The sequence below is a fragment of the Enhydra lutris genome, unplaced genomic scaffold (assembly GCF_002288905.1).
Source record: "Enhydra lutris kenyoni isolate GAN:26980312 unplaced genomic scaffold, ASM228890v2 scaffoldscaffold20, whole genome shotgun sequence".
Taxonomy (NCBI): domain Eukaryota; kingdom Metazoa; phylum Chordata; class Mammalia; order Carnivora; family Mustelidae; genus Enhydra; species Enhydra lutris.
Window position 1 is genome coordinate 4,740,589 of NW_019154104.1, and position 22,753 is coordinate 4,763,341.

General features: G+C 38.0%; 1 protein-coding gene across 5 annotated transcripts in view; it reads left to right on the forward strand.

Annotated features, from left to right (window-relative positions):
- The window catches only part of LOC111148567 (ribosomal protein S6 kinase A5), a 183,409-nt gene that overhangs the window by 91,589 nt on the left and 69,067 nt on the right, over window positions 1-22,753 (forward strand). For 4 of the 5 annotated variants that reach the window (XM_022505233.1, XM_022505232.1, XM_022505237.1 and 1 more), the window contains exons 4-5: window positions 12,305-12,420; window positions 15,433-15,540. In XM_022505233.1, coding sequence (XP_022360941.1) covers window positions 12,305-12,420; window positions 15,433-15,540 — 224 coding nt within the window. The remainder of the gene's footprint in view (window positions 1-12,304; window positions 12,421-15,432; window positions 15,541-22,753) is intronic. The other variant, XM_022505236.1, reaches the window with a different exon arrangement.

Below are 22,753 nucleotides of genomic sequence, written 5' to 3' on the forward strand. Positions count from 1 at the left end.
GGACCATCCTCTCCAAACCTGTTCTTCCAGCAGCCTTCCCCGTCTCAGATAACACCAGCTCCATCTCCTCTAGTGCTCAGTTGGGAGCGGATCCATACCCCCACCGCTGCTGTCACCTTCCTCCTAGCCACCATCCTCGCTCACCTTCTGTTGCATGTGGTCTCCTTATTTCCACTCTTGCTCTTTGCAGATCAGCAGCTAGAGCCATTGATCCTTGTAAAGTGCAAGTCTTACCATACCACTGTTCTACTCAGAATCCTTTAAAATCTTCCCATCTCATTTGGAGGAAAAATGAGATCCTTCCAATGGCCAATGGCCAGCTCAGCTCCAGAGGCCACTTAGATCACAGTACACTGTGCAGTGTATGTATCATACGGAGGAACCCCAGTAATGGTCTCCAAGACCTTGTACAAGCTCCCCCACCCCGCTAACTCAGTGACTTCTGGGACCATGTCCCTCCTCCTACTTTATCCTCGTTCACTGTGTTCTTGCCATGTTAGCTTCCTTCCTGATGCTTAGATACACCAGACCCTCTTCTGCTCAAGGGTCTTTGCACTCGTTGATATTTCTGCCAGAAACAGCCTTTCCCCAAATATCTGCTTAGTTCATGTCTCCACTTTCTTAAATTCTTTGCTCAAAAGTCACCTTGGTGAGACATATACGGACCACACTTACTAAGATGCAGTCCTCATCTCTATCCTGGCATTTCTATCTGCCTTTGTCTGTGTTACTTTTCCCATAGTAATCATCTTCCAAAGTATTCCTAGTATCTAATTTACTTATGTTTCTCTCTTCCCAATGGAATGCAGCCTTCATTAGGGTGAGATTATTACCTGCCTAGTTCAGTATGTATGTGTAGTATCTAGAAAAGTGATTGATACAAAATAAGGTCTCAAAGTCTGTTGAATGAAATGAACAAACTGTAGGAAAATATATTGTTCACTTTTTTATAAATACAGTTTTAGATTCAAAGAGATTAAACAACTTGCTCAAAGTCATGTAATTGATGAATGGTATAGCTAGGATTTTTGGATTTTCTAATACTCAAGACCTGTGTTCTTAAACATCAAAGATACTTCTTTCCAAGGATGTGTAAAATAAGAAGTCAAAATGGAGTCCAGAAGGGGTAGTCTTTCAAGGCCAAAGAGTCAGAAGTTGGCGTTTGGGGCCAATAGAGTGGCTGTAAATTGTAGAGGAGGCACCCTGCCAAGAAGGGAACCACGGGTGAGGCAGTTCAGACATCTGTGTGTGTGGACTGACTTCTCAGCACGGTTGCATGGGGCGAAAATCTCAGTGGCCCAGACAGGAGCTAAAAGGCTGAAGGCTGAATAAAGATTTCGGTAGCTCCGACCTCACCGACAGTTTAAAGTTAAATTTCTCCCAAGGCACAGGGACTTGGTAAACTCCAGAAGACTTTCATCAGAATTCTAGAAGAGCTTGCCATAAGAGTAAGAACCGCACTCCCAGAATCAAAAAGTAAATGATGATAGTGAATTTTAACCCCTTGAATAAAATAAACCCGTGAGTCCCTTCAGATATAAATTGAATGATGTGGGTTGGAATAATTACATGGCTTCAAAGTACCTCTCCAAAATCACTTACTAATTACAAAGGTGAAATAGGTAACTTCATGGTAGAGAAGCCTAGGAGACACTGTTTTAATCAGATGATCAAAGTGAAAATCGTTATTATTAGGATGAATTGAGATCATGCCCCACCTGAGATGATGCAGCAAGAGCGTTGTCACTTCCATGATTTTTTTTGCAGTGATGCACACCTGAATGTTACCAGCAGGCATATCAGAAAAACTCAGGTTGTGGGACAGTGTATGAAATATGAAGCTTATAATTTTTAAAAGAGTCAAGGGAAGACTGAGGAACTATTCCAAACTAAGAAAATAGATGACTAAAGTTAACATTTGATTCTGAACTGGAACCTTTTGCTGTAATATTTTGGGAACAACTAAGGAAGCGTGAAGTTAGGATTGAGGATTAGGTGGTAACAGAATATTCAGGTTAATGTCCTGACTTTTTAAATGATAGGTTGTGGCATGAAATGCAAATGCAAGTATGCACATGAGTGATGGGATATCAAGTTGGCAAAGTACTTAGATGGTTCATGAAAAAAGTTTTATATACTATATTTAAAACATTTCTTTAAATTTGTAATTATTTCAAAATTAAATGACAAAAAGCAATTGTATTTCTATATACTAGCATCAAACAACTGGAAAATGAAATTTTAGAATATTCTTAATAGTATAATTTTCTTAAACATAAAATATTTGGGAATAAATTTACTCTGTAAACTAAACATTGCTGAGAGAAATTAAAGAAAACCTAGTTAATAGAGAACTATATCATAGTCATGGGTAGGAACACTCATTGTTGTTAACATGTCATTTCTCCCTAAATTAACTATAGATGCAAAACTGTCCAAATCAAAATCCAAGCAGGCTTTTTTTGGTAGAGATCAACAAACTGACTCAACTTCTTATGCAAAAACAAAGGAACTAGAATAGGTCATCTAGTCTTAAAGAAGAAAAAATGCATAAGGCTTAAATGTCTTGATTTAAAACTGACTCTAAAGTCATAGTAATCAAGGTAGTATGGCCTGCAATGTATAGGTCGGTGGAATAGAACAGGGACTCCAGAAATAGACCCACTTCTGAAGCCTTTTGATTTTTGACAAACCTGACAAAGCAATTCAGTGGTAAAGAAGTAATGGTGGTGCTAGAACAGCTGGGTGGCTGTATGGGAGAAAGTGAATCTCAACCCTGTTTTGTTCTGTGCACAAATATTAATTTGATACAGATCCTAAACATAAAAATTAAGCACATAAAGCCTTTACAAGAAATCACAGGAGAATATCTTTCAAACTAGGATAGGTGAAGACTTCTCAAAACACTAACCAAAACAAGGAGGATGGGAGCAGGATGAGAAGGAATAGGAGAAGGAGGAACAAGAGGAAGAGGAGAAAGCTGAACTAATAAAATTAAACATTTTCTGCTCAAAGATTTTTTTTTAAATTAACATATAATGTATTATTTGTTTCAGGGGTACAGGTCTGTGATTCATCAGTCTTACACAATTCACAGCACTCACCATAGCACATACCCTCCCCAATGTCCATCGCCCAGCCACCCCATCCCTTCCTCCCCCCTCCCCTCCAGCAACCCTCAGTTTGTTTCCTGAGATTAAGAGTTTCTTATGGTTTGTCTCCGTCTCTGTTTCGTCTTATTTCATTTTTCCCTCCCTTCCCCTATGATCCACTGTCATGTTTCTCAAATTCCTCATATCAGTGGGATCATATGATAATTGACTTTCTCTGATTGACTTATTTTGCTTAGCATGATACCCTCTAGTTCCATCCATGTCATTGCAGATGGCAATATTTTGGGGGGGTTTTGTTGGCTGCATAGTATTCCATTTATATATACAGCACATCTTCTTTATCCATTCATCTGTTGATGAACATCTAGGTTCTTTCCATAGTTTGGCCGTTGTGGACTTCGATGCTATAAACATTGGGGTGCATGTGACCCTTCAGATCACTACATTTGTATCTTTGGGGTAAATAACCAGTAGTCCAGTTGCTGGGTTGTAGGATAGTTCTGTTTTCAACTTTTTAAAAAAATATATTTTATTTATTTATTTGACAGAGAGAGAGATCACAAGTAGGCAGAGAGGCAGGCAGAAAGAGAGAAGGAAGCAGGTTCCTTGCTGAGCAGAGAGCCCAGTGAGGTGCTCGATCCCAGGACCTTGAGATCAGGACCCAAGCAGAAGGCAGAAGCTAAACCCACTGAGTCACCCAGGCACCCCTATTTTCAACTTTTTGAGGCACCTCAAGCTGTTTTCCAGAGTAGCTGCACCATCTCACATTCCCACCAACAGTGTAGGAGGGTTCCCCTTTCTCCACTTCCTCGTCAACACCTATTGTTTCCTGACTTGTTAATTTTAGCCATTCTGACTGGTGTGAGGTGGTATCTCACTGTGGTTTTCATTTGCATTTCCCTGATGCTGAGTGATGTTGAGCACTTTTTCATGTCTGTTGGCCATTTGGATGTCTTCTTTGCAGAAATGTCTGTTCATGTCTTCTGTCCATTTTCAAGAGACACTTTTTAAGAAAATTAAAGTTAAGACAGTCAGAGATAATATTTGCCATACATGTACTTGACAAAGAACTTGTATCCAAAATATACAAGAATGCCTTTAAACAATAATTAAAAAAAAAAAAAAAAAAAAGAGAGCTTGCTCCTTCAATGGTAATGTGAGGAGCTGCATGGGCCCACTTTCCAGGAAAACAAACATAACTAGTAAAAGTTACTTTAAAAAAAAAATTTAAAATCTCTGGTGGTTGGCCTGTGGGTGGGCATTCAGCAATTGAAGAAACATTTATTCAAGAAAATCTAAATGTCATTAAGAACAGCAAAAGTGGGTTGCTCTTGGGCGCCTGGGTGGCTCAGTGGGTTAAAGCCTCTGCCTTTGGCTCAGGTCATGATCCCAGGGTCCTGGGATCGAGCCCCACATCGGGCTCTCTGCTCAGCGGGGAGCCTGCTTCCTCCTCTCTCTCTGCCTGCCTCTCCACCTACTTGTGATCTCTGTCAAATAAATAAATAAAATCTTTAAAAAAAAAAAAAAAGTGGGTTGCTCTTGGGCCATGACCTTCTGCCCTTCCCCACACTGTATGACAGAAGCTCCATATGGGTGGATGTGGCCAAGAAGTTGGGGCCTTCTCTCCCCTCAGCTCCCAGTTAAGGTATACAGTTTCTCATCAGGAGGTTGCAGGACACTAGCATTTCTCATTCACCCAGCTCTGTGTTACAGAGGATAAATTCCTGGCAAATGTGGCTGAGAGGTTGAGAGCTCCCTTCCTCTGCCCACCCCCCGCTTATAGGGCAGAAGATCTATTCCAGGCTTGGAAGTTTGAGAATACAGAGTTCTGATGCCCTTACCCCACTTCATTTGTAGGGTGAAGGTTCTGTGCTGGTATAGGCAAACTGAGGAGGCCAGAGACTAGTGCCTTCATGCAGCACCATGTTAATAAAGCTGGGGTGTCACTCTGAGAGAAGTGGGCCACAGTCTTCACCCCCAGCTCCAGAGTAGTGGATCGGAGATTTCCCCAGAGGGAGAGGTATAGTTCATAAGCACAGAGCTCTGAAGTTCTTATCAAAAGAACTGACTTTATTTGAAGTAAAGTATGTGGGAAGTTTAAGCCTAAGGATGCTTTTGAGAGGGGAAAAATGGAGATTTGGGTGGTAAGCAATTAAAAGGAGGCTTGGTAGCTCCATTAGAGCAACAAAGTAAACTGTTGGAGTACCGAAGAGTAGGAGGGAAATAGTCAATTATGAAGAACACTCTTGGGTTCCAAACAGATCTCAAACACTGGCCTCAAAAACTAATCCTACAAAGGAGCCTGAATTTATTGAATCAGACTGTGAAGTACTTTATGCCCCAGGGCATTATTGAAAACAATAGATCATTCAACCAGTAATTAGTGGATCCTAACAACTGGGTGTAATACCAACAGAGGCAGACAGCTTAACAGATCAGGAAAAGGAAGTGAAAAAGAGCCCTGCCAAACCATGTGTGAATGCCCAAGGTTGTGCCCTCCATGGAGCAGTGTCAGAGATTTCTTACAGATAAAACAGGCCATACTAGAATACCCAAATTATTTAATAAAGAAAGAAAAAATAATAAAAACAAGCCTCTGGTAGGGGTAGGAAGTTGGAATCAGATAACTTAAGTCCACAAGAAAAAGAAGACAACCAAAAATATAAATAAGAAGGCTAATATGCTAATTGTAAATATATACTTGTTCTCCTCTCAGCTTCTTTGAAGGACATAAAATGTGTAAAATAATACATATTGGTGGTTTTGTAACACGTAGTTGTACTGTGTACAACAAAATAGCGTAAAAGGGAGAGAGAATGAGCTGTATGGGAGTAAGGTGTATATATATCACTTAAATTAAATTGATATAAATCTGAAGCTTTTTTTAAAGTTTTTTTTTATTTATTTCTTTATTTGACAGAAAGAGATCACAAGTAGGCAGAGAGGCAGGTAGAGAGAGAGGGGAAGCAGGCTCCCTGCTGAGCAGAGACCCCCCCCCCCAATGTGGGGTTCGATCCCAGGACCCTGGGATCATGACTTGAGCTGAAGGCAGAGGCTCTAACCCACTGAGCCACCCAGGCGCCCCTTAAGCTGTTTTTTATGTTAATGTGCATATAGTAAGCCATAGACCAACCACTAATAACTAAAAAAAAAAAAAGAAAAAGAAAAAAAGAAGTGAGATTCGTTGAAGGAATTAAAATATCACACTAGAGAATATTTACTTAGTGAAACAGAAAGTAGTAAAGGAGGAATAGAGGAAAAAAAACTATATAAAATATATAGAAAACAAAAAAGTAAAACAGCAGGCAGAAATCCAACTATACCAATAATAACATTAAATATAAATAGACTAGACCCTATAATCAAAAGGTAGAGCTTGTCAGATGGGGGGAAAGGATTCAGCGTTATGCTGTTTATAGGAGATACAATGTAGATTCAAAGACACAAATAGGTTAAAGAAGAAAGATGGAAAAAGATAAATCACACAAACAGCAATCACAAGAAAGGAGGAGTGGCTTACTAATATCAGACAAATAGACTTAAAAACAACAAAAAAAGTTACTAGAGATTAAAACAGGACGCTTCATAATGATAAAAGGACCAATTCATCAGAAAGACATAATAATTATAAACAAATATGCACTTAACAACATAGATCCAATATCCATGAAGGAAAATTGACAGAAATAAAGGGAGAAATAGGCAAGTCAACAATAATGCTCCACTTTCAATAATGTATAAGATTAACTAGGCAAAAGAGAAGAAAGGAAATAAAAGATAAACCACCTAGATATAACAGATATCTGTAGAACTCTCTCCAAACAACACAGATGAATACATATTTTTCTCAAATACACAAGGAACATTCTTTAGGATAGACCATATGCTAGGCTGTTAAAAAAAAAACTCAATAAGTTAAAAAGATTAAAATCATACAAAGTATGTTCTCTTGTTCTCTGACCACAATGTGATAAAATTCGAAATCTGTAACAGAAAGTGATTTGGGATAACCACAACTGTGAAATTTAATGACATACTCTTATATAACCAATGTGTCAAAGAGAAATCAGGAAATACTTCAACATGAGAGATTCTTATGACATGCAGCTAAAGCAGTGCTCAGTGGGAAATGTATAGCTGAATCATCTAAATTTAAAAAGAAGAAACTATTTCTTTTTAAGAAGAAAACAATTTTGAAAAGAAGAGCTCAAATCAGTAACTTAATCTTCCACTTTGAGGCAGTGGAAAAAGAAGAGCCAACTAACCCCAAAGCAAGCAGATACAAGGAGAATAATAAAGATTGGACCAGAAATTAATCAAATAGAGAATGTGCAAATAATAAAATGAATGAAACCAAAAGATAATTCATTGAAAAGATAAACAAAATTGACATACCTTTAGTTAGACTGACCAAGGAAAATGGAAGAAGACTCAAATTAGTAAAAGTAGGAATACAAGAAGGGACATTAATACTGATGACAGAATTTAAAAAGGCCATAAGAGAAAACCATGGACAAATGTATGCCAAAAATTAGGTAACTTAGATTAAATAAATTCCTAGAAAGGCACAAACTAATCTACTGGAGGAAATACGACATCGGAATAGACCTTAAACAAGTAAGGAGATTGCAGGAGGAAGAGGAGCAGCAGTAGTAATAAACTAACCACACTGAAAAAGTCCAGACCCAGATGGTTTCCGTACCGAATGCTACCAAACATTTAAAGAGGAATTAAGTGCATAAACAATGAATTTTGGAACACTAGGAAAAAATTAAAATTAAAAAAAAAATAAAGAGGAATTAATACAAGTCTTCACAAATGTCCAAAACATAGAAGAAGAAGAAACACTTCCCAACTAATTTTATGAGGCTGGTATTATCTCAATGCCCAAACCAGACAAAATATCAAGATAAAACAAAAAAAACTATAGACCAATATCTCTTATGAATAAAAATACAAAAATCCTCAACAAAATACTCTCAGACTGAATCTGGCAACAAATTAAAGAGATTGTATACCGTGGCCAATTGGGATTTATCCCAGGAATGCAAGGGCAAGTGAAATCAGTCACGAATAAGGGACAAAAGCCATATTATCATCTTGGTAATCATAGAAAAAGCATTTAACAAAATTAAACACTCTTTCATGATAAAAACACTCAAAAAAGAAGGAGTAGTGAACTTCCTGAAAATCAGGAGCCTAGAAATCAAGAGCTTTTCTTTCTCCCTAAAATCAGAAACGTAGGCAAGAATATCCACTTTCACCCCTTTATTCAACACTGTAGGCAAGAAAAGACATAAAAGACCTTCACACTAAAAGAGAAGGATAAAATCTGTGTTTATAGATGACATGATCTTGTGAATAGAAAATCCCAAGAAATCCACTAAAAAGCTATTCAAACAAATGAACAGGTTCCGCACAGTTGCAGAAGGCAGCTGAGGTCATTTGTATGACCAACATACAAATTCTGTACACCACTGAAAATCTGAAAATGAAGTTTAGAAAACAGTTCTATTTACATTACAATATAAACACTTGGGAATAAATTTAACATTAAATAAGTGCAAACCTGACACTCTGAAAACTACAAAACATTGTTGAAGGAAGTGAAAGAGACCTAAATAAATAAATAGGTCTAGTGTTTATGGGTTGAAAGGAATACTATTCTTAAGATGGCAGTACTCCCCAAACTGATCGACAGATTCAACACAACCTCTCTCAAATTCTAGCTTATTTCTTTGTAGAAATTGACAAAGTGATCCTAAAATTCATAGGGAGGTCAAAGAACCTTAGAATAGCTATATAACAATTTTGATAAAGAAGAATTGAGTTTGGTAAGACTCAGCACTTGCCAATTTTAAAATACACTATAAAGCTACAATAATCAAAGTGTGGCACTGGAATAAAGATTGACATATAAATAAGTAGAATGGAACTGAGTGTCCAGAAATAAACCCTCACAGTCCATTTACAGTCAATTGATCTTTCAACAAGGATGCCAGTGAGGAAGGAATAGGCTTTTTAATTAATCGTACTGGGACAGTTGGATAGCCAGTTTCATATGGGCTTGTTTCCGATTGGACCCACACCTCACCTCATTTACAGAATTGGTTCAAAATGGATCAGAGATGAAAAGAGCTAAAACTATAACTTTCTTAGAGGAAGATGGGTCAATCTTTGTGACCTTGGTTATGGCAATGGTTTCTTAAATATGATAACAAAAGCTCAAGCAACTAAAGAAAAAAAACAGATAAATTAAGATTTCTGGGAGGATGGAGTGGTAAAATGTTTTGAAATTCAATGTGATAGTTGCATAACTCTGAATATACGAGAAACCATTGATTTTTATGCTTCAGATGGGTGAATTTCATGGTATGTGAATCATATTTCACATAAGAAAAAATCAAAAGAGGCAAAAAAAACTTTAATAGACACTTCACTAAAGAAGCTATAAAAATGTCCAATAAGCCATGGAAAGATACTAAATATCATTACTGATCAGGAAAATGCAAATTAAAACCATAATGAGACACTACTACACAATGAACAGAACTAAAGTTATAATGACTGAGAGTACCAAATGCTTACATTATAGAAATTGCCACTGACCTCATATCCCAGCCACTGATCTAGAGGAAGAGCCCCATAAGGACACGTCAGGTGTACCACAACTCCTGTCATTATAGAAGCTGCCAAAGGCAGCTTCTCTATCTACTTTACAGCTGTGAATACCTAACTGCTGGATAGAGTTGGCTGTTGACCTTGTGAACTATGCAGCCACATACCTACAGATAAAACATGTTTATTTTATGCAAGTCAGGTCTTCACCTTTGGTGAAGGTCTATTCCAAAAGTAGGAAGTAGGTTACTTGATGTTGTTTTAGGTTTGTTTTCTTAGATTTGTAGTTCTTTTTTCTGTCTTCCCAGTAAATGGAAAATAAGCCACTGTCTATGTTCCAATCAACAACAAGCCACAGTAGTTATTATTCCCATTGTCTGGACAAACAGCTGCAGCTGAAAGGCTTCATTTGCTCAAGGCAGGACACAGTGAAACCATTGTCTAATCCAGGTCTGTTAGTTACCAAGGCCAGGTCCTGTGGACTATATCCAGGTGCCCTAAAGAGAAGAGTGCATGGGATTCTTTTTACAACACACTTGCCTTTGAGTTTCAGGGTGATTTTTTTCAAGTCTATTTAATATTTGTTCCACTGTAAAGAATTTGTGTTTAATTAATTATCTATTGAGTGCTTACTGTATGTGGCTACTGTGTTTGTAGAGGTGAATACACTGATTCAGACTTTATTTTTTTTTTATTTTATTTATTTGACAGAGATCACAAGTAGGCAGAGAGACAGGCAGAGAGAGAGAGGGAAGCAGGCTCCCTGCCGAGCAAAGAGCCCGATGTGGGGCTCGATCCCAGAACTCTGGGATCATGACCTGAGCCGAAGGCAGAGGCTTTAACCCACTGAGCCACCCAGGTGCCCCTGATTCAGACTTTAAAAAGCTCAGAGTGTAGCAGAGAAAGCAACTGTGCAAATAAACATTTTCAATACAGCAAGATAATTGCAGCAGTAGAAGTCTTTAGTAAGTACAGTGGCTAACAAAAAAGGAAGTGACCAACTCTGCTGGAGTGGTTATTGAAGATGAGAAAATTGTATAGGGCATACTAGGATGGGTAGGAGTTTGTCAGTTGCTCAGCTGACCTGTGGGTGTCTATTTCTGTGTCATGACTAACTGTGGAAACCATTTATGCATAAACATCAGCATGAGATTTAAGCAAATAACTACTTAAAGGTAGAAAAAATTCATTGTTAGTTGGCAGGAATGCTGTGTTCCTTTACACCTTTTTAATAATTAGCTTTGTGTTAAGATATAATTAAAACCTCTTAGCAAAATACAGAAGACTTAGAGGGGGCAATGCTTTTTACTGGCATACGCTTCGTAAAATACATTGCAAAGCAACCAGCTATTAGAGTTCTTTCATTCTGTTGCATCTGCTTTGGGGAATTTAAAGTTAAACAGACAAGATGAAACAAATTTGCAAGTTTATGAAGATTTTCCTTTGTTCTTTTTTCAAACTGCTGAACTTGACAAATGAATATTCTTGGGATACATGCTTTTCAGGTTTTTAGGAGAAAAGCTTTGAGCTACATCTGTGACTGTTTTCAGTGTCTACACTGTGTGCTAAGGTCTCAGTGGTTAGTTTCTAATGAAACTATCAGTTTATCAATAACTATCTTGTTAAAGCTAATTATGAACCCTATTATGTTATTGCTTTTATTATTATTCAGCTCCCTTATGTATTTCTCACTGTAGCCTTAGGTTTTTTTTTTTTTTTTTAAGATTATTTATTTGAGAGAGAGTATGAAAGTTGGGGGAGGAGCAGACAGAGAGGGAGAGAATCTCTAGCAGATAACCCACTGAGCATGGAGCCCGATCTAGGGCTTGATCCCACAACCCCAAGATCATGACCTGAGCCAAAACCAAGAGTCTGATGCCCAACATACTGAGCCACCTAGGTGCTCTTCACTGTAGCCTGTTTTGTCTCTCATTATTCCCCTTGAGATAAATAGGACAAATTGAGAGGAAAATTGGAATATTTCAGTTTCAGATGTTTGACTCAGTCACATTGTGCCACTTTTCCTTTAGGGCTACATGGATCGATAAGGGTACTTGCTACCTAGTACACATTTTTGAAAGGGTGCATAGAAAATTCTAGAAAATGGGGAGCCTGCTTAGAAATAGTGACTGGCAGCAATTACAAAGGAAAGGCTGGGATTTTCTTTGTGTTTTGGTTTGTTCTATTCATTTTTTATCTTAGTTATTGCAGTGGCTGTTTTGGTACTTCACAGCAAGCTAAGTATTATACGATGACAGCAGAGTTTTCTGAAGCACCGCATTTGGGAAAATGTATTTAAATATATGCAGAGATCATGTAATAGATTTAATGGCAATAATCTATGCAAATCCATTTGATTGTAGTGTAGGATAGTCATTATCTTATGCAACTGTATTACTATGTAAATTTAGTAATATGTTCCAGAGAAAACTGTATACTATACACAAAGAATTGTGCAAAAATAATATATTAAAATCAGTGCCCTCTGGTTAATCCAAAATGATTAAAAGGAAAAACTACCTTAAGTTTATGAATATGAGTCAAAGAAAGAAAAAAATATATTTCATTTTTAGATTATATAAATGGTGGAGAACTTTTTACTCATCTTTCTCAAAGAGAGCGTTTCACAGAGCACGAGGTACGGATCTATGTTGGAGAGATCGTGCTTGCCCTCGAACATCTCCACAAGGTAAGATGCTCAATCTTTGGGAGTTCATTTTTTTTAAAAAATCTGTTAATTGAGGTAATGCTGGAGCTAAAAGAGCTAATGTTTTAAAACATCACTGTCTTCGTGGAGATTGTAAAAGTACGCTTCCACATTATTGCTAATTTTCTCAATTCTGTAGTTCCCTTTTTACAAATCTACTTTTTTTTTTGTAGTTCCTGTGATACAGATTAAAAAGGTAGAACCTGCTCAGTTCTTTAGTTTTGTTCATGAAAAATCCTAATGTTCATTACCAAGTATCATTAGAATAAAAGCTTTTCATTCTTAAGATAACCTTTAAAATGAAACCACAAGTCATAATATATATTTCCTTAATTGTGACTTACTCCATTGCAGACTCTGCCTATGTGTCTGCTGGGTATATTTCCTGATTAGCTTGGAGAATATGAGTTATTTGAAAGAAGCACCTGCCATGCCACCCAGCTACCCCACTCTCCCACTCTGGTTTGTCTTTGCCTATGTCCCTGAGGCCCTCCCTTTTTCCCTCTCCCTCTCCAGTGCCTCCCTGGAGCGTGAACTCAGTTGCTAAAAACTTTAAGTGAATTTCATGTGTATGATACTGTTTCAGCTCTATTAAAATCAGTTTGAACTTTAAAAAGTACATATCATTTCACCTACTGTTAATCAGGATCCAAGAAATTTTCAACGATGTTTCTTGAATTTAATGAGGAAGCATTATTATAGAAGCAATCCCTGTGTAGACTGTGTGTGTGTGTGTGTGTGTGTGTGTGTGTGTGTATTTCCTCAGAAAGCACTCATCAAGTATGTGAGACCACGAGACCAGCGTGACTTGAGTCACTACATTAGAATGAGACAAGTACATCGTAGAGCCACTGTCCATTGTCATGAATTCAGATCCTGCACTAGATTTGAGATGAACAGAGATTAGAGTGGTGATTATGGAGTATAGACAGGGGTGAAGAGAGACGAAGGGAAAAGGCAAAGAAAAGGGAAGAAAAGGGGCAGGGAGACTGGAATTGCAAGATGGAAGCAATGGACAGGAGGGGCTGTAAGAAAAGATGGCAAGATACAAGCATAGAAGGAAGGGGTCAGAAACAGGCGATATCTAGCCCAGAGCAGAGCCAGACTAGGCAGGCCGGGGCTGGGAGTCAGAGTAGGAATGAAGAGGAGTTGATGAACAATGCAAAAGGGAGCAGGGAGAAAAGGCCCCGGTGGGCATGGGGGTGTGGGACGGCAGTGCTTAGAGGAGCAGGAGGGGAGCTGACACCTTCCTGCTGTGAGGAGACAGACACCCTATTCCTTTGGGTGGAGTTGTCATGTGGTGGCCAGCTTTTGCCTGTGAGTAACTCTGTGGAATAAAAAGTAGTTAGAACATCTTCATACATGAACCAAATTGGGCCCAGGAATGGGCCAAAAATATCTTTGAGTTTTATGCTTAGGGGTATTAGATGTAAGTTTTAGTTCTATAAAAATGGTGGTGGAAACCCCCATAAATACCAGAGTAAAAACAAAACAAATATAAAGTTCTGATGGGTAAGATGGTAAACTCATTTTTCATGCGAAAACTTTAATTCCACTAATTCTGTTTATTGAAGGAAAATCCAGGAACATCTGTTATTATTAAAAAAGGGTAATCAGAACCACAGAAGTAGAGAACATGATGAGTATTAGATATACGTGTAATTGATATAGAGTGAAAGTAATATAGCAAATCAGACCTCAGCTAAGTTTCTCTTATTCTTACTACCCTAAAAAGATAAATACAAGGAGATACAACATAAGAGATATGAAGCCAGTGATACTAACCTTGTTATAGCTGCTAACAGTGAGTTTCTCGGGAAGAGACAAAAATGGAGGACACTTGGAAGTGATGAGGTAAAGCAGATAGTAACTGAGTTATTTCTAAAATTACTTCCAAAGTTTCTTAAAAAAAAAAAGTCACACTAATTGTTAGATACTTATGAGGCTACAAGTCAAATGTTCAATAAATTGTAGATATCACCCTTTCTTTCCTGTAGAACACTGAAGTTCTGGGAGGAAAATTGCCTTGCATTTTTCCTTGTGTAATTTGTTGTTTCAATTTTAAGAAGTTATTATGAATCTGCTTTTTCATGTGCTTAGTGTTATAGAAAGCAGTGTGTCTAAGTTTAAAAACATTTAATTCGGGCTGACATAACATGAAATTTGCAATGCACATCTATCAAGAACTTCTTGTATGACTTGTATAGATTTATTTAGCTAAAGATATAGCTGGGGTGTTTTTACTCTAAAACTTACACACAGAACAAGATGGAAGGATATATAAATTTTATCCAATTGACTTATTTCACTTATTTGGAACTACTGATCAGCTAAAATTAACCTATGATCTTCAGCCTTTGTGTTTAGGAGCCTATTATTCAGCAAGTCTTTATTTATCTATTTGACACTGTACTAGATACTAGATACTAGACAGATATGCATACTAGACAAATGCATGAAAAGTGAAAACAGCTAGTGTATGTGTGGTTATATCGAGACAAGCAGAAAATACCTAGAAAATCTCAGGCTTTTTTAGGTAAGTACAGTGTACATCTAGGTAAGCAAAGGAATAAAAACAAAGACAGGAGCAGTATGGGATCTGGTTAGTCAGAAAGGTCTCTGAATCCATTAGGAAGTGATAGACATGAATTGGCTAAAACTATCTGAAGAAAATCATCTCCAATGAGGATTAAGAAGATAGAACAGGAAGAACGGAGTAGACAGTGGTCAACAGAGAGACTCCACAGAAGCTGGTCCACCAGGAATTGATCTTCATTACACTGAGAAGGAAGAGGTGGTAGGAGAGGTGCAGGGAGCCCAGCAGATGAACCCTGAGATGGATGAATTCACATGGTCCTAGCCAGTGACTAAGCCATTATAGCATCCTGAACAGGAGAATCCTTTTTCTGGTTTGTTTTTACGGTAGATAAAGACTTTCCTAATTCATGTTTTGGAAATTGTTATTTGAAGATGCATGTTTGTTTGTTTTCACAGTTGGGAATTATATACCGTGACATTAAGCTTGAGAACATTCTACTTGATTCTAATGGCCACGTGGTGCTGACAGATTTTGGTCTGAGTAAGGAGTTTGTGGCTGAAGAAGTGAGTATTATGTTTTAATTTGAAGTTAGTAACAACAGAATGTAAATGATTAAAAAAATGAGTATAGAATAAGCATTTATCAGGAGAGTACTATATGGATTATGGATTTTTGTGCAGGTTTGCCTAGAGGAACATCTTGACATAAATGACTGTAAAGATTTTTAGCTTAAAATTACCATCTTGTTAGAATTGCAGTAAATCTTTGATGGTTATATCAGAATTCCCTAGTTTAAAACAAAACTATGCATTTAACTTTCCCTATAAAATATAACTGAAAAATGTAAATAAGCCTTTGGGCCCTTGAGGAGAATTATGCCTTAGTTGGTAACCAATAGAGAATTACAAAACAAAGGACATAGAGTTTACATTGTATTTACAAAATAGGACATGTCCTGATGTCCCTTTGAATTCACTTGACAAAAATGACAAGGATCTACTAGACCAACTTCTTTAATAACCTTGCTGGTTTTGCTCATATGAACTAAAATGTAATAGGTAATGTGCAGGTTTTAAATTGGAGGACTTTGCATTTTCAGTATTAATTAGCACATGTTTACTATTACATATGCATTTAATGACATTTTAAAATGTACATCTGCTATTTCTAATTTAGATACTGTTTACTTAAGAGTTGTAATGAAAAATACATTTTTATACTACTGGTTATGCAAAATGAGGTAAATTTGAGTGCCAGCTTTTTTTTAATCTAAGAAATTATTGGTATAGAATACAGAATTACAGTGCAGTTTTCATAGTGAAGGACTTTGTGGTGTCACACACATCATTCTTGAGTCCCACATCAGGTGTGTCTGTTTCTGGTTATTTGCTTTTTACAATATTGCCAAAGCAGTCCTACATGAATTCCATAAGTGCTGAAATTATAGAACTAAAGATCCCAGTTTTTTATCGTATCCGTAGTCATTCATTTCACTTACTCAGTAAATATTTATTCACCACCTCTTCTATGCTTGGTACTAGATAATGCAATGGTGAAGAAGGTCGAAGTGGTATCTGCCTTCATGAAGTTGTGGTTATAATTATACTGATTATCTCTGGTAAAAAAATCATAGTTATAAAATGGATGAATTTTTGAGGAATTGACTTCAAAGTCTGATTTTTAAAACTTTTCTCCTTTGTAAAACTTTTCGTGGCAACTTCAGTAAGATGTGACAGGTTAAATATGTTTACCATGGCTTCCTCACCAAATCCCCTATGCAAAAGTAAGGGAGTAGAATAGACACGTTCTCAAAAGAGAAGAAAGAAAATAGCAACCAAATTTTGGAAGATGGACAACAGGAAATCTAGTTGTAACTCTAGTTGTAATTTCTGGTCATAGTTGAATCCTAAGCTAGTAACATGAGAATCCCCAAAACAAGCTAATTTCCCCTTCTGGCTCCCAGACAGGGTCAGGAATTGAGGGCACCAGGTGTCTCTCAAAGTAGGAGCACAGGGGATATGGTTGCAAGTCTGTATGAGAAACAGGGAGCCCCCTCCGAGCTGCAGTCTACCTGATTGACCTAGGCCACCGTGCTTTCCTTATCTTCAAGGAAGACTGAGAGTGTTAACAAGAAAGCCTGCTTTCAGGGACAATGGCCTGAAGGTGAGGACACAACAAAGGAACTAGTGGTTGAAGTGAAAAATGACACAGTTGAGTCATGGAGCTCCCATGGCCTCTTTCTGCCTCTTCATTCTGAGAACATGGCTTCCTACACAGGAGTTTAGAGGGTTCCTCTGAGAAACTGAGGACAGAAACTCTGCACATGTTGTCAGGTGGTGGTGTTGCCAGTAAACTAGTCCAGCCATATTCTTCTACAGAGATGTCTGTGACTTGACAAGCCCAGCACATGCCACAGAACCACATTTGTGATAAAGTCACTGTTTCTTTTTCTATTTTGATTTCACTATATTTCAGTGATTAGTTTCTTGTGTCTCTATTCCAATGGGATTATAGTTTCTTCTGTCATACTATGCATTTTAAACCATTGTTTTGAGAAGGGGTCGGTGGGCTTCAAGAGATGGCCAAGGCTCCTTGGCATGTGAAGCACACACGTGTGGAGAGATTTGGTGATTGCTTTCTCCTCTCTCCATGGAACCGTCCATGCATTTGCTCATTCTGTTGAAGGCCTTCTTCATACTAGACATTAGTCTAGGTTCTGATAAGACACCACTGAAAAGAATCGCTTAGTGACTCCTGTATTTATGGGTGTGGCTGATCGTTTGACAGACTTTGGCCCTGGGACACGGCAAAAATAAACAAAAATCAAGCGTGGATCAGAGTTGCTGAGTTCTAATACAGAAATACAAATTAATCAGAAATGCCATGTGACTAAATCAACCTGGTCCCTCCTTACAAGAGAGACTTGTGTGTTCTGTTAATCATGTCAGCAGCTCCTCGGCAAGGGAGCAGGGGAGTTCTTGTCAGATACCATAGGTTTTGAACACTTAGTTGTTTAGGTGCAAAAATGAAATATTGGGTTGGGGGGTACCTGGGTGGCTCAATCAGTTAAGCGTCCAGCTCTTGGTTTGGCTCAGGTCATGATCTCAGTGTCATGAGATCAAGCCCTATGTCAGGCCCCACGCTCAACAGAGTCTGCTTGAGATTCTCTCCCTCTGTGCCCCTCCCACTGGTCTCTCTCAAATAAATACATAAATAAAATCTTTTTTAAAAATGAAGTACTGGGGGGCGCCTGGGCGGCTCAGTGGGTTAAGCCTCTGCTTTCGGCTCAGGTCATGATCTCAGGGTCCTGGGATGGAGTCCCGCATCAGCCTCTCTGCTCAGCAGGGAGCCTGCTTCCCCCTCTCTCTCTGCCTGCCTTTCTGCCTATTTGTGATCTCTGTCTGTCAAATAAATAAATAAAATATTTATAAAAAAATGAAATACTGGGATTCAATCTGAGGTAGAGAAATAACTTACAGATTTTATTATTCACTGAATACAGTCTAGCCGCATTTAATATAGTTATGTGTTAGTGTCTGTGTCATTAAGCTTTCCACTTTCATCTCTTCCCCTCAGACCACCAGCTCATTCTCCTCTTCGCATAGAGGACAGACTGTCACACTCTCAGGGCCGGGGTAAGAACTACCCCTCTCTGAGACTCCTACAACAGGATCTAGTAGTTCTTTGCTCCCCTAATTCTACCCAGCAACTGTTCAGCAAGTTTCCCTGCTTAGACTCTTTCCACCTTAAAAATATTCCCCCCAAACTATTTCTGTTTTGAATAGTTAGCATTCCTTTTTGGTTTCATGTGGCACCCTGACTCCCTCATATCGAAATACCGTCTTTCTTGGAATGAGTTTCTTTTTTGTCCATCCCTATTCTACCTTGTTGGTTTTCGGTTTAAACTGTAGCTTAAGGAGTCTCTTCCTTGGTTTCCAGTGTATACAGAAAGATTCTGTAACTCCAGCTCCAACGACTTCTCTCCTCTTCCTCTTCCTCTTGGTCTTTTGTCATCATTTAAGCATGCCTACTCTCTCCTGTTTTAAAATTTTAAAGATGGATGGATGAATGGATGGATGGTTGGATGGATGGACAGATGGATGGACGGACCAATAGATAAACAGAATCTATTCAGAATTCCATATTCCTTTCCAGCTCTTGCGCTGTTGTTCTCGGTATTTGTCTGCACACTCTCTTTACTTACCCACATGTCACTCCTTAATCTACTCCAATTTGACTTGCACTCCGACTGACCGATTGTAAGCCTTCTTGTCAAGGTCACCATTGACCTCAGTTTTAGATACTCTGTAGTCTTTTCTTATTTGACTACCTAGTAATGTTGAGCAGATATTGCCTCTCTCCTTGGCTGATGAGACACCACACTCCCCCGGCTTTCCTTTTGTTTGTCACTGTCTTTTGCAGCCTCTTCCTCTTCTACCCAGGAGTTCCTCACAGTTCAATACTAGGTACTCTTCTCTCTTTATGCTCTACTCTCCCCTTTATGCTGGTGATTCCTCAAAATACATGGCAACCCTGACCTCTCTTCTAGACTCCAGATCCAGACGTGCTCATGATGTATTTCCACGTGATGCTCTCATAGACTGCTTGAGCTCAACATATCCAAAACTGAACTAACCTTCCCCCATCCGAATATGCTTCTCTTTCAGTATATTGCTGTTTTGTGTATGATAGATTCTGCCCTTATTGGGTCTGGGGAATGTATTTCTACTAATTTTTAGTAACTTACTGAGTACAAAAAAAACATATACTTTTAAAATAACAGTTAAAGTTTCTGCTTATGGTGTAATATTCATCTCTCTGTGTATTCATTAATTGAATAATTGAGCAAATAATAATTGAGTACTATGCGTTGGGTATTGTACTTAGGCCCTAGAAATACAGTGGTAAACATAACAAATTCCTTGCCCTAATGAGCCTGTATTCTGGAGGTGTTTGTCAAATATGCCAATAAGTAATTATTTCTAGATTATAATTTGCTAGACTGGAGTGTATACAGGACAAAATTGGTTTATTGTAGAAATCTTTAAAATCTTTTATATGATAATGGACACTTTACAAAGTTGATACTTTTCATATGATCTTTTCTCAATCGTAGAATCTAATAAATCCCTTGAGATTCTGAGACTAAAAGAAGACATTTCTAAATATTTGCAGGCTAGTCTATGTCCTTCATAGAATCTCATGAGAGTACAATTCAGCAAACATTTGTTGAGTTCCTACTGTGAGTCAGACATTCTGCTGGTATTGGGTATATGATTCTAACACTGAAGACTATAAAGATATTTAAAGGGGGTCTGTTTTTACCTGTTTATGAACAAATAATATCAAAATGATACATTAATGTCCTATTAGTTACCCTGTACTTGTATATGACATGTGTATTCTGTGTTTTTATAATTTCACACTAAACATTTTTTAAAAATCACAACAGATTATTAATGTAAATCTACAGGTAGCTAAATAAAACTAGCAGAAAAATAATGTCCCCAACATTCAAAATAGAAGTAGCTAAACTAATCATACTGCCATGGTAGCTATACTTTAAAGGAAAGGCCTATAGATTAGTGACTATTTTCTCTTTCCATAAAATAGAAAAATGCACCTTTGCTTAGCAAAGGGGGTGTTATTCATTAATTTTTTGAACATATAAGGGGCCTTTGTGTATAGTGGATAGGACATGTGTTGAAGGAAGAGGGTCTTTTTCAGGTCTCCTCTCTGTAGCTGTGTGACACTGGGAAAGCCCCAGTCCTTAGCCTCTCTCAGTCTTAGTTTCTTCCTCTGTAAAATAATAGCTGTCATTTCTAGTTTATAGGATCATCATATCCCACAATCAGCTGATGCTCATGAAAGTATGTTCTAAAGTGTGAAGCAATAAAAAATACCGGTTTCTACTTTTAAGACATACTGTTCAAATTTTAGATTACCGTGAGCAAAACTAAAATATACAGATGAGAATCTTAAATTGCTCTCCATTGGGGCACCTGGGTGGCTCAGTTAAGCATCTGCCTTTAGCTCAGGCCATGATCCCAGGTGGGATCAACAGGGAGCCTGCGTCTCCCTCTCTCTCTACCTGCTGCTCTGCCTGCTTATGCTCTCTCTGTCTCTCTGTCAAATAAATAAATAAAATCTTTAAAATAAAAATTACTCTCCCTTTTCTGATTTGTAGGAAAGTTTTAAATCATGCCTCTCTTTAGTAAATGACTAGTTAATAATACCATTTGCAGTATTCTGCTGTTGTGACATATTCATCTCAGGATGCCTAGGTGAGGTTCAGGATCCCTAAAGAGCATGTTTGCTTTAGGAATCCGATAACCCTACTCTCTAAGGAAGCTTTTGTTCCTTCTGTCCCCTTCCTCAGTTGATTCTTCCTGGTGTGTGTTGACAGTTCTTTTCATTTGTATATGATCCTAAAGACCGTATTAGGTTGGGGCGCCTGGGTGGCTCCAATGGTTAAGCATCTGCCTTCTCTCAGGTCCTGATCCCAGGGTCCAGGGACAGAGCCCAGGACCCTCATCCACTTGGGCTCCTTGCTCAGCAGGGAGCCTGCTTCTCCCTCTGCCCACTGCTCGACCTGCTTGTGCTCCCTTGCGGGCTTGTTCTCTCTCTTTCTCTGACAAATAAATAAAAGTTTAAAAAAAAAAAAAGGAATGTATAAGTCTCTGTAAATAAATCCTATCAGTTATTCACCAAAATCAGTGACTCTGGGATAATTTTAGTTAATTTAGGGTAAATGTTGAGATGGAAGTGTTGGGAAAATAGGAGATCTAGAAACCAGTCAGAGCATTTTTCCATTGCCCCAGTCTTTCTTTTGCTTAAGCAGTATTACACAATATACAGATGCTAGCCATTAGTTTCTGCCATTTTTGGTAGAGTTCTTCTGCCAGATATCAGAGTGGATTCCTTACATTCGAACAGGAGGAGGGGAGGGAGACAGACAGGGCTTTGCCCTCAGATGTCTGCCTCACAGATTGCTTTATAACTTTTCTTACAGTAGAAATTACTGGCTCTGGTAAGATTCACTGTAATACTCTAATTTTAAGGCAAGTTCAATGCACAAGTTCGGGGGGCAGGTTTAATGTAAATGACATCACAGTGCAAGTGGGGACACCTTTTTTTTTTTTAAAGACTTTATTTATTTATTTGACAGACAGAGATCACAAGTAGGCAGAGAGGCAGGCAGGGAGAGAGAGAGGAGGAAGCGGGCTCCCTGCAGAGCAGAGAGCCTGATGTGGGGCTCGATCCCAGGACCCTGAGACCATGACCTGAGCCGAAGGCAGAGGCTTAACCCACTGAGGCACCCAGGCGCCCAAGTGGGGACAACTTTTAAGTGGAGAGTCTTTTCACAGAAACTTCTGTAATATAATCCATTTGTTCAAATCAAGTTTAAATATATATAATTTTTATTTACCTGAAAATTATATTTAGCAGTCACATTTTTCTGTAATAATATTAATATAGAATATTAATATAGAATTAATATAGAATATTAATATAGAATTAATATTAATTTCTATAATAATATATTAATATAGAATTAATATAGAATTTTCTATATTAATATAGAATTCTATATTAACATCTGAAAATAGATCATTTTTATCTATTTTCTAAAAAGAAAGACAAGGTACTTAAAAGCCATGCTGAGTGTCAGGGACTTTCAAAGCCTTAATGGGTATTTAGCAAAAAAATATTCTGGAATATTAACTAACGTTGCATAAGTGTGATTGATAAATGCTTATGTCTTTCAAATTTCTT